The sequence below is a fragment of the Anabas testudineus genome, chromosome 6, assembly GCF_900324465.2.
Source record: "Anabas testudineus chromosome 6, fAnaTes1.2, whole genome shotgun sequence".
NCBI lineage: Eukaryota > Metazoa > Chordata > Actinopteri > Anabantiformes > Anabantidae > Anabas > Anabas testudineus.
The window spans coordinates 18,362,182-18,375,420 of NC_046615.1; the positions used below are offsets into that span (position 1 = coordinate 18,362,182).

The 13,239-nt window shown below is 41.1% G+C and overlaps 1 protein-coding gene across 1 annotated transcript in view; it reads left to right on the forward strand.

Annotated features, from left to right (window-relative positions):
* kcnq1.2 (potassium voltage-gated channel, KQT-like subfamily, member 1.2) overlaps positions 1-11,236 on the forward strand; it is a 134,609-nt gene extending 123,373 nt beyond the window's left edge. Inside the window, exon 18 of the mRNA XM_026364583.1 lies at positions 9,205-11,236. Within this exon, the coding sequence (XP_026220368.1) occupies positions 9,205-9,351 (147 nt within the window). The 3' untranslated portion in view covers positions 9,352-11,236. The remainder of the gene's footprint in view (positions 1-9,204) is intronic.
* The last annotated feature ends 2,003 nt before the right edge of the window (positions 11,237-13,239 follow it).

The following is a 13,239-nucleotide window of genomic DNA, read 5'->3' on the forward strand; positions in this document are numbered from 1 at the left end:
TTTAAAGAGGTTATTTTATGCTTTTTCAGATGTTTAGTTGTAATTTAACTGTTGTGATGATGGGTGTCCATGTAACGGCAAAGCTAAATGGATGTCGAAGGGATCTAACAAAGATAAAATCTTGTCTGATGCTTCTGTTGACTCTGTTGCAAGACTTTCCCGAGGCTTACCAGTGGCTTCCATAGACTTTCTGTGGACCACTTCAAAATGTTCCCGGCATCTTTGTATGTTCCTACATACAAAGATCGACCTCCTTTTTGGGACAGCATGCAAATAAAGTACACAGTTGTGCCTACCAGTTCTCATATTACACCCATGGCTCACCACTCTGCTTGGCCCACTGGCAGACCTCCCCAATCTCGCCAATCAGAGCAGAGTGGACTCAGGGTGTAGGTGGCATTAAAAAAACAGGCGCTAAAACAAACCGTTTAAACAGAGACGAAGAAAGAGTGCCGTGGAACAGCCCATTGAATTGAATTGTAAATAGTAATAGTTTTCCTCCTACGTTAAAAGTGAAATTCATATAAAATAATGTGGACAAGGATTAACATCTCTTCTGGTCCATACACACACATACAAAAATGTAAACGCGTCAGGGTATCATGGTACATATATAAATATTTTTTTTACCCACACACCAGTGAGTGTAACCACACCCGAGTACTTGACAGCAGCTTCATCTTTTAGAACTCCTCTCATAATTAATCTCTTTTGGCTTGTTTATTCTGCTCATTTATTTTGTTTGTGGTAACATTTCCTTGACCCTTGCATCTCTCAACGTGAGGAGCGCTAATGCGCCTTCAAAATGACATCAAAGCCTCTCCCTCGCTCGGTGCACTCTTGCTGTTTCAATTTATGGCTAAAAAACAACAAACAAAAAAAAAAAAAAACCCTTTTACAACATGAAAGACCATCAGTGTTTCCCACACATACTGTGAGTGCAAGGACGCATGCGGCATTCACTACCACATGGGGATGAGCACTTGCACCTACTGCATGTACACACACTTTCTCTCTCTCTCCCTAGCAGGCATGTCTAAATATAATGGTCAGTAAATCAAATAAAACACCCACAGTGTGTCAGAGAGAAGGTGTGTGTGCTCCGAACAACAGGAAGATAAAAAGGGGAAAAGGGAGAAGGAGTGGACACGGGGGATTGTACGTCCTTGTGAAAGTAGCCCTCAGAAACAAAAGCAGCTTTGAGTGTGCACCCACTCAGAAGAGAGATTAGCCAGTACACCCCCCCCCCCCCCCCCCTTCCCCTTCACAGCCCCACCCCACACCCAACGCAACACCATCACCACCAACCCTGCAGAGAAAAAGAGCTTTGGCTGCAGTTTAGCGGCACGTGGCGCAGCCCTTGATACTTATCATGTGCGTCAGGTGCTCTCCCTCGGTTTCCTGTTCTTTAAAACATAACCACAGTTTCCCTCTTTCGCTCCCTCCTTCTTCTCTCAGTGGAGAAGCGGTGCGTCCAGTGCCGCTCCCATCCAGCCTTACCCTTCATTTCTACTTACTTTCTTTTCCTCTCTGTCCATCTCTTTCTCCTGCATTTACAAATACAAAGAACATATTGTATCTGCCAGCATTAAAGTGAATCCATTCTGCTTGGCAGCAGCCCTGTCCGTGGTGAATCTGAGCCGGGCTTGCTCTCTTTTCCAGTTGGCACAGAGGTCACCAGCGGGTTGGTTGCTTGTTGGTGAATTTGAGTCCAGCTGACACGTTGGTTTAGGCTTCATTCACGCAATCTGTAATTCTGCTCTCTGTTTTTCTCATTCTCACTCAACTTGCGAAGCATGACTCCAGTTCACCTCATGTGAAGCACTTTTAATCTACACTTTGAAGATGCTGGCTTATTGCTTCATTTGCAATTACCACTTCATATAGAAAGTAATAAATTCTAAGAGGAAGTACTATCACATGAACACACCAGACTGACACCGGCTGGTGGTTTTTGGCTGTTTTTCTCTATCTGTATGGAAACTAGTATATTGACTCCTTAACAACCAGAGAGGAAGAAGATTTTGAGGTCAGGGAAGTGCACTTATTTACTTGTGGAAAGTCTTGGAAATGTCATGGAATTTTGCAGGAGGGCTGCAGCAGGAAGCCTAAAGTCACACAACACGCACACACAAGCATGCACACAGCAGCTGTACTGCACTGCACGTATGACGCTTTACACTACCGAAACACACAAACACTGACACATGGCTAATAACAGCACCACTTGACATTCACGGAGTCTTGCATACAAACGCGCACATAATGCGAAACACATGGCAAAAGTTGCACACTGTTTCATGAAAGCTGATATCAACACACCACGACACAAACACACCAATAATAAGATGCTATCACGTTTCAGAATCAAGGCCCAGAAGCTGAACACAACCTTTCTCCCCTCCCCTTGAATATGAAAGAACCCAGAAGATGAGTCAACACGCACAAGGCAGCAAAAACAAACTGTTGAACGAAGGCCACCAGAGCCTTTTGAAGTTAGTCTGACTGTCGTCCTCTCCTTTCTCCCCTCCATCTTTCATCCATCCATCCTCTTCAGGCCTCTCCAACACAAGTTGCATAAATTAGTTTTCTTCTGTTTGTATTCCTCTTTTGCACTGTATATCTTTGTGGTTTGTTTTTATATATTTGATTTTTACTAGTCTTCTTTGAACTTTTTACAGCGCTTTGGTCAGCTAGTGCTGTTTTAAGAGTGCTTAAATAAATTAAGTGACTTTACTTTCAAAGCCAAGGCTGAGGGAAAAGAAACAACATATAGTACAGTGTGCATTCATGCGTGTTACCCCGGTTAAGCCTATGAAGCAAACTTCCCATCACTTCTGAAAATGAAAGCAAAGGCAGTTACGGCTCTAGTTTAGTAACAGTTACAGCCTTTTGGTAGATGATTTCATACAGTCATAGCAGAATCCTACAAATGCATCTATTAGAGATTCACAACTAGTTAAGATAAATGGTAAATACCCACAAATATTGGTAAATGTTGCACTTATACAGCACTTTTCCACTTTACTGATACTCAAAGTGCTTTATTTTAGTAAGCTTGTGCAGTTGCACTGCTTTTAATTTATAAAAAAAAAACTTTTTATCATTGTAATATATTTTTTGTGAATTTATTTCAATTTTAAAGTCAGAAGCAAAGACCAGTGGAGTGCAGCTGATGTGTCAGTGTGTCTCAGTGTGCGTGTGTGTGTGTGTTAACCTCAGGAAACAAAAGCCACTGTCCATTTTGATGTGCTTTCAAATTGATTTTCCTTTTCTTCTGGCTCTTTTAATTTCCTTTTTCCTTTACTCTCTCTTTCTGGCATCTCTCCCTCTTCCTCCACCCATGATTTCCATTCTCCATTCATGCAGCCCTGTCACAGTGATGATAATGATGACCTCTGTGTAATGCTAGCTTGTCATTGGCCCACCAGCAAGGCCAGTGTGTACACCCTCTGTTGCTTTTCCTTCATTGTCCATTGTGTCAAGAGAGAGGCGCTGGGTTGTGTGTGTGTGTGTGTGTGTAGGTGAAACACAAAGAGCAGACAAGCAGTCTGGGTGCACAGGAGATCTATGGAGATGCAGATAAATTCACCTGAACTGACCCTGTGCTATCACCATTACACTGTGGATTTTATTAGAAAAATAACTGAACATGACCACGTTCGTCTCCTTGCTTTCCTGGATATTTACATATGAATGTCTACTTTGTGTGAAGTTCAATCAATATAGCAAATTTTGTTGTTTTAGATTCTATTTACAGTTTACAAATTGATAAAACCCAAAACTAGAGTTTGTTTTGGTTGAGTGTCACAACCAAAACCTTCTTTTTATAATTGTTTTCCATGGGAAAAAAGGGAGTTTAGTTTAGTTTAATGCAATAATCTTTTTTTTATTCATGTGCTGTTGCAGGAAAAAAAAGGACAAAAAAAACACTATCATGTGAAACTGAGGGACACGAGAAACGTCCTGTTCTAACTATAACAGAATTTATAACCTGCTTTGTAATTCAAATTGACCCAGGGGGATGTTAAAGAATTCCTTTCCAATTGGAATGAACATTATGTGAGTCATGCTAGTGATGAATGAGTAGGCACAGTCATAACAAAGGTACAAAAGAATGATGCTGTAAAATTGTCTGATGTTACACGGGTTGAAGCAGCCGGCCTTTTGAGATCAGAGTGGTGGGAAAACACGTTACACGTCCATTAGATCATGCGAGAATGGTGACCTGTGCGATTGTTTTGGTCTTATTTTATCTCTCCCTCTGTCCCAGCTCTGTCTCCATTGTATCGTGAGATTAAGAGCATTTCAATGACAGGAATCTTGTTTTGCTGAATAGCTCAGCCTGGTTGGATACAGAAGCCAAGACATTCCTGGAGCTGGTAGTCTCTCCTTCTGGCAGCCCCGCACCTCTGTTTCCTTCACTCTACTTTTCTGTTTTTAATTTTCTATTTATTTATTTTTTGTTTCCACTACTTTTCAAACACAAATGGGTAGTAGCTGTGTATCAATTTAATGTCTTTTCCTTGACCTACGTGCTTGGTGTCTGTGTGCTCAGTGATCCAGCCAGGACTTACAGCACACATACCAGCCTTGGTTTCCCTCATGAATAAGCCACACTTATTACTTACTTATCAAGGCTATACCCTCCTTCAATCTAACTCACCCAGTATCTCACACCCCTCTTGCATGTCATGTCACCACTTGTCAGTAATCATGTAATGGCAGAATTTGACACAGATTAGAGAATGCAGCGATAGCAGACCCCAATATAACTCCCCAACAGATGGCAGTGTGAATCGCTCTATCGGCACAGGCCAGGGTGTGAGGACTGCATGTGGAAGAAGGATCGCTGCTCATAGTGGAGCAGACACCTCTGCTCTTCTCTTCTGACAGACAGGGTATGAAGTTTCTGATCTCTTGGGCTCAAATGCTGCTCTTAAATTTCTACCTAAGCAGATTAAAGTCTGAAAAAAAGTGCATTGTTAAGCTGTAAGACACTGTATGGTGCAACACCTTATAGTATTACAGCTATTCATTGCAAGTGGTAGGTGAAATCCTTAAACCATAGATATAAAGCCACTATTCTAGATGTCTTGTGCGTCACTTAAAGTGTTGCCTGTTGCAAAATGTTGGGTTCTTTAGTATTTTCAGTAAAACAAGAAGTACATGTCTGTGTCTGTGTAAAGACGACCCTGTGTGCAACATTTGTAGGAAATCTTCAGTATGTTTATACAACACAGGCATGTCAAATCTCTATAAAAGTATTGTATGTCTGACTTGTGCTGCCTCATCTTGTTTTCACATTGGCTGGTTTCATAGCCTTTTGTTGCTACAGCTTCAGCGTCTAAGAAAAAAAGTGCCCTGTAGGGATCCTAAAGTTGATTATATCTGTGTAATTTCATCTTCTCTTAATATGAATTTGGTTTTGGTTTTGGTCATAGCTGCATCTTCGTTCCATCTTTGCTCTGAGCAATATAATCTCACTACACAAGCTACAAACTTGAATCATTTGGTTTAAATTGTAGTACAAACGGTGTGGTAACCACTTTTACCCCGTGGTGTCATTTATATAACATCTCTCATCGGGACTTTAATACTTTTAAATTATCATTGTTGTAGTTGATCACACAGCCAGGCTCAGGGAGGGGCGGGAAGGTGGTTCAGGAAGGGTGTTCTGTGTGAAGAGGAGCTCTATTATCTCCACTGTGGCCCCATACTTCATGTTTCCAGCAGTCGCAGCAGTGACTGGAAGTACATGAAGTACAGGTCAAAGATCAAACATGCTGTAGATAATCTAAAGTCATTTATTGGCAAATTACGTTTTTATTACAAAAAATATAATTCATTTTTGTTCTCACAGATCCTCTCACCCATTATATATTTTAATACTATAAAGTGATTTTTTATTTTTTCTGTTTTAAGTTATGAAATCAATATAAATTGATTATTCTAAGTCATTTGAAAACATCACATACAGATGTTCTGGGTGAAGGGGTAGTTTTAATCAGGAGCAAATTGATTAATTTAGAAAAAATTTAGGAATAATTAAAAAAAACAGTTGCAACACCAAAACAAATGAATATTTGAGTAATGTACAGAATTGTACAAAAATATTAGGCCACAAGTACATTTGTTTTAAGCATTACTATGATGTCCATATTTATTTATTTATTTATTTTTCATTTACAAGTAGTTTTTTGGCTTGGTCTCCTTCCACAAAGGTTAAACAAAGGTTCAACTTGGTATCCAGATGAAGCAGCCAGATGCTGAACCAGCTCTTTGCTGGACTTTATCTGGTCAAGTATATACATTTATATAATATATCAATATACATTTATATATACATCTATACATACATTTACAGTTACTTTGTTCATACCAAGGAAAAATAAAAGAAGGCCAGACAAAGTGGTCTCTCACTGACGTTTTATAACTTAAATGCTTTTATTAAATCTTTTTTGAATTGACTAAAGTGAAACTCTCTACATTAAAGAGACTACTTTAAAACACACCCGATGCTTGTGTCCCACATCACTGTCTCTGAGTTGTTTTGGATGCAGTCAAAGGAAGTTCAGGGAAACCCCTACTGCTGAAATGTCCGGCCTGTCTTTGACTGTCTCATGTGTTGTCTTTGGTGAGAGGGTGGTTTAAGGACAGCTGGAGCATCACCTGTCACTGGATCACTTGTGTTTTAATGACACAGCAGTGGTGACAACCAACACCCGCATTTACACTCCACATAAGGTAGACAAAATAAGACTGTACTTCCCAGTACAAAACCTCATGCAAATTACAGTAAAATTCTACAAACATTTACATGTATGAACTACATTTAATTATATGTACGATAGCACCATTTATTAATTTGCATATGTAATTTTCAGTTTATATTGAACAGGCCAGATAGTATCTTTTTGTCATAGACATGCAAAATTATGTAAAGTGGCAAAAAAAAAATTGTATGATCATATAAATCGTGACAAAATACAGTACATTGCTGTGTTGTATAGTACTGCTTGTCAAACATAAGAAGGAAGTGTACTAGAAAAAAGGGAAACAGCACTCATAAATGGACTCTCCATCACTCACTGTAGAGTTCAGATGAGAATAGAATTGTCCACCTTGCTGAATGGCACGTACGTACACAATCACACACAGACCAAAAAAAGTTTAAAAAATGAAAACATGAGGCTTTTCCCATTTGTGGTCAAATCAAACCTCTTCCCTCCACATCTACACTCTGAAACAAATGCAGTTCACAACTGTCAGCAGCACATTCATACACATACACTTGCACAATCTCTGCTTCCCACTTGGGCATTCTCACCCGTGCCCAGAAAACACACACATATACACACAGTCAATGGTGATAAATATGTTTGCAACACGCCTGTCTGTGTTTTTCTTGCCTCTCGGTGGGTCTCTTGGGCCACTCCTTTCAGACACACAGCAGGAGGAATTCCTGATCCATTTTAAGCCCCAACGAGAATGTTGATAAGTCTGTAGATTACTGCCCAACATGTTTATGATAGCCTATTAATCTCTAAGCTTCATCCGGGCCCAGCGCGTGCTTCGTGTACTTAGCACAGCTATTTAGGTCATGGTACACTCTAAGAGGAAAACACTGTGGAAGAAGAAATATCAGCAAAGCTCAACAAAAAGTTAAAATGGAGTTATTCTTGCACCATCATGTTGTACATTTCAGAGCAATTCAACCTTTACAAGTAAACTTGTAAAGGTTGTACTTAAGTCTTTCAAGCAGTTGGTGAACTTGCATGTGGCCTTGTGCATGACCTAAAGTTTACTGTCTGTTATCTTTTACTGTAGAGATACAAAGCTCTAAAACATAAATTGTGTAGTAATAAGATCTAGAAGCTTGACTCATCTAAACTTTAAACAGAGATGTTTGCTGGCAAAAAAAAGTAGAACTAATTTATCTGTCTGGACTTTAAAGTTCGTCAGATATTTTGACAGTGCTCAGTTGTGCGTAAATTATGATTGCTGGCACACTGTTACACGAATACATTCTTTACTGTGACACATTGATATTTTAGATTTATGGTTCCTATTATGGCTCATATTTCAACAACAATAATAGCTGCTAAATGTCCTGCTCTACCGTAAAAATGTCCAGGACATCAGGCACACGCACTAAAAGATGGGGAGAAAGAGGGGCAATACCCTTAAGCCTATGAAAATGCCATTGATGTTAACTATCTGACTGTACCCTGCCAGAAATGCTGCAGTTGGGCCGAGGTTGTTCACTATCTGCATCTAGTAGAGACGGGAGTCTAAATCTGTCTGTTCTGCCTTGTGCGTGAGACGTTATGGCTCTTTGATGTGCTTTGCTGTTTAGGCTTTGATTTACGAAGCAGCATCTTTATCATTTTCCCTGGTTTCTTGAAGCCATTGGAGCCATCAGTGGATATCGGTTTGTGTGTGTGTGCGCTCGCTGTCTAAGTACTGCTGGGGGGATAACTAGATAAGTACAGAGGTAAAACTGAGGCCAAGGCTGTGAAAATGTAGAAAATCCCTTTGAAGTTACAAAGACGTGTGCAGCAAGGTTGAACACCATCTTTTGTGTGGTTGTGGGTGTGCACTGTACTGTACGGGGTTGTGTCTGGGTGTGTGCCTATGCAGTGTTGTCCTGTCCCCACCAGGCAGTCTGTTGTCTGTTTACTTTCATCACTCAGATGGAGCCATTCATCTGTATTCACACTGTGGTCTGGCTGTCTGCTGTCAGAGATGTCTCTGTTGGGTAACACACCTGTATTTACTGTTGGAAAAGCATGTAAACAACAGCGGCCTGTGTGTGTGTGTGTGTGTGTGTGTGTGTGTGTGTGTGTGTGTGTGTGTGTGTGTGTGTGTGTTTGTGTGTGTGTGCCTGCCTCTATGTGTGCATGTTTAAGAGTATCTATCCTCCCACCGAGGATTCATATAGCTCAACAGCTTTTGTAATGATTGGCTTTAGCAGGTAGACGGCGACTGGCAGCCTAACATGTCATTATTCCCCATGCTGCTCTGTCATTGGGACAGCAACTATATTAAAGAGACAGATATGGAACAAAAGCACAAAGTCACTGACATTCTTTGTTTGTTTCATAGCACATAGTCTACACTGTACTTATGTTCAGCCGTTTTATCCCCAAGGCATTCAGCTGACCTGACCTGTTTGTCTTTTTGTCATTGTTTTAAATCCAGGTCCATCACATGGACAGGAAAATGGATTCAATCCTGCGAATTCTGATGGAGCAGTTTCCGCCTAAGTCAGAGCTGATGGCCAAGCCCTCTATCCGAAGGGTGACCATTCAGAAACGCATGGGTGCAAGCATCGATGAGGGGCCTTGATGTCACAAGATAACGCCGCTGGGTATGGACATGTCATTACCAAAAGACAATTAAAGATGCAAGAGTTCACCTAAACAATCTAATACTCTGTGTGGGGGCCAGCTTGAAAATAATACGAGGACTGAGTCTTCCGAACCCTCCTGCATCCTTTTCCTTTGCAATGCTGTATGTTTTTTCATGGACGACCTTTGACCCCTGAGAAAAGAACAACTTTTAATTGTCCACTTGGCTCTTGGGCATAAAGGCAAAAAAGTCACTGAGAGTGGGACTCATGGTGAAGAAAGAAGTTGACCGACCTCTTCCTTCTGATGCTTGTTGTGCCCCCATTGGGTCTTCTTTCTTGTCTACATGCAGCTTTCTTTTCTGCACTAGCATCGGGAGCCCTCCAGTCTTCCCTTCAAGCACACAGTCAGTCAAGCAGTGACACGCTGCATGACTTTATTTCACTACATTAGCCTCATAATCACGCTACTCAGATGTTAATTTATGAGTGGCCTGTCACTGTGCTGCATTCCTCTACTCCAAATATTATTCCAAAGCTAACTAACCCAGTAATGAAGTCGTAATGCAATCAAAAGCCCTCCAGATCCCGAAAGACACAGAGAAAAACTGAGAGTCCAGCCATGGCAGAGGCATTCCTCAAATCCTCCTGATTATCTTGGCACCATCCACACCCAGTACACAACAGGGCTATTTCCACAGCCGCATAACCATCTAGCCTAGTTCGGCTGCAGTGGGTGTTTGTTAGTAGTGATCGAATAACACGAGGAGGGAAAGGCAGATTATCTATTGACTTTGCCATGTTTTAAGGAACAGAAGCCTGGAGTAAAAGAAATGGAAGCAGTGTGTCTGGGTTGGGTTGGGTGGCTAACATGGTGCAGAATTACAGCTACATTACCGCTAATAAAAATAGCCAAACTGCCATGACAAGACTTGGTGCCGTGTTACAGGAACAAGGTCAGAAATTATTGCCCGGTCTCTCTGATTTGCTCAAGGTTTTCATATGTATATATCTCAGTTTCTTTTAGCAGCACCACTACTCACACTACCACCACAAACCTGCTTAATATCCTCTATTACCCTCTTCAGGGGGCTCATACTGCTGTGTGCAATTGGATATGAATTTGCCCCATTAAAGCTCTGATTATTTTTTCTCTCCTGAGCTAATTAAGTGCTGAATTCCTGGTAAGGGGAGATTACACACTGTGAGCGACTAATGAAAAGAAACACTGGAAAATGTGCAGAATTTAAACAGTAAGTTTTGAGGAGCAGGCGCACTAATTCTGTGTGAAAGGTTGGGAAATATCAGGCTTCCACTGAGAGCACATGTTTGAAATAACAAGACAATGCTCTCGCTTTGTTCTCATACTCACAGTATTTATCTGACAGGACGCCGAGACGTGTAGGAAGTAGAAAATAGAAAATAACTCAACTATGTAGCTACTGAATGAAAGGCCACCCTTAATTATAGCATGCACATTCCTAAAAAGTCGGATGCACACACAAAAGAGAAGTGAACAAGGGAAAGGGAAAGAGTAGAGGTTTTCTCTCTGCACTAACATATATTTTCATATTTTTGCTGTGGTTCAAATGAGCTGTTATTGATCTTATATTAAATGAAGTGATTATATTTTACAGACACTAATTTTGTGACAGATCTTGAGAAGTATCCGCATGTCTGTTCTCCTGTACAGTTTTATAAGAGTTGTAAATAGAAACATGGCCTTATTGTACTGTATTTATTATCATGCGGAAAGATCAACCTGGAACATGTCTGCTTGTTGGAGTGATGAGAAACACAGAGAGTGAGGCTCCTGTTGTACAGATGGATAATTGTAAATGATATTCACACACACCCTCTGCACTGTAGCTCTGCTGTAAATAATAAAACTCCATTTCATTACACTCTGGCATGCTCTTTTGGCTTGGGAGGAATTTGATTACCGGCTCATCTACTCCATAATTTGCTTTCATTGGAGTATGAAACCTGTCTTATAGGTTTTTGGACCCGTCTGTTCAAATCTAGACCCGAGCTGGGTCAAGGTAAGCCATGGACCAGAGTTTCCATCCAAATAAAATCTCCTCAACTCCACATTTCACTAAATTCCTTTCAACTGCAATCACCATTGAAGGGGGAAGAGAAAGAAAAAATAACACGTTCACCGCGCCTACTTTGAACTTCAAAATTCCATAACCCATTGAGCGAGGCGTGCAGAGGGAAAAGAGAATATGTCTCATATTACCACTCAATTATATTTGCCTTGAAAGGCCAAAAACTACTGGGGATGTCCCAAGATCAGCACGGTCCAGTGCCGAGAGAGAGAGAGAGGGAAGGCAGGAGAGAGGGTTGTCCCAGTGGGATGTGTGGACAAGTGGAGGAGAAAGAGAGAGGAGGAGAGGCAGGAGGACAGCAGGAGCATAAGTGAGCTGGGTAAGAGAGCAGACAGGGGAGCAAAACCAATTAGTCAAAGAGCCTATGGGCCAGAGGGCCGCAGTGCTCCACTGCCTTTTGTCCTCTTCTGGTTTCTATCATTGCTGGGGGATTTGGCAGGACAGAAAGAGTGAAGAAGAAAAAGAAAGCGAGACCCCATGGCTACCTCCATCTGCAGAGGCCGCTCTGTGTCGCGCCATGCTCCCCTTTCATCTCGAGACTAGACTGAGAGAAGAGAGAGACTCCCACTTCAAAAGACAGTTTGATCTCAGAAGTACACAGGAGAACAACCTAAAAGAGGATCTGAGGAAGCAGTTAAAAGGAGAATATAAGGGGCACACTGTCGCAAGATGCTGGACAGTGAAATCTGGCAATCCCAGAGTCTGTGCAGAGGAGGAACTCAAGCAAGGTCATGAAACGCTAGACTCCCTAAACTTTGCAGATTGTCCATTTCTTCTTTGATCCTGCCACCTTAACCAGCTCCGAATAGGACAGAACGTTATTATGCTGGTTAAAATAGACAGGTGCAAAGTAGAAGTGACACATGACACTAAAGAGACTTATACAGTACACTATCAAAATAATCTGCTGACAAAATACTAAAATACAATAAAAACAAGTTGGTATCTTAATATCATACAGTAGAATCCAAGCAAAATGTACATTTACATGGAATCTAGTTTCTGTCGAATATAAATCTCTGCTCTGTCTTTTTATGAAGAGGAGCTAAAGTTACCACTGAAATGAACCATTCTTCTGTCTTATTACAACACCAAGGTGAACATCCAACAATTAACCAAATACAAGTAGCTGTAGAGCTCATCTGATCCCTGTGCCGTCACACCACTGAATGATCAGCAGCATGAGTTGGAGTCAGTGTAGACAGATAATAGTCTTACTTTTAGTTCATAAATTCATTCATGTGCAGGTTGTTGTTAAAGCTAGTTAAACTGCTATTGTTGTGACTAAACTGGTAACGTGCAGTTCTTCTAGCGTTTTTAGCAGGTACTCAACAGCTTCAGGTGTGTTACCACCTCTTTCTGCACCAGAGGAGGCCCAGGCCTGACTTGCATGTACCGTAAGCCTGGAAAACCAAGATGGATTTCAATCAGATCAGTGATCTGGCCTAGAGACACCCGTGTGTGGGTAAGTTCAAACTGCAGTTTCTTAAATCTCATCTGGCTGTAAAATGACAAGTGGTAGTAAGGCGTCTGTAAGTTTGACAAATTGTATGCAATTCAACCCTTTTTTGGTACTGCCACCAGGGGGTGTTAGAGTCAGGGAGCTTTAAATTCTATTTTGAAGCCAGCTTCAAAAGGAAAAGAAAATAAATCTTTACTCAATAGTTGCTACCATATAGAAACTGGCATTTTAAGTGAAGTATGTCCACTTAAAATGTCAGGCCATCAGAGCAGAGCTTTACTGTGTCTAGAGAGTAGTAGTAGTAGTTGTTGTTG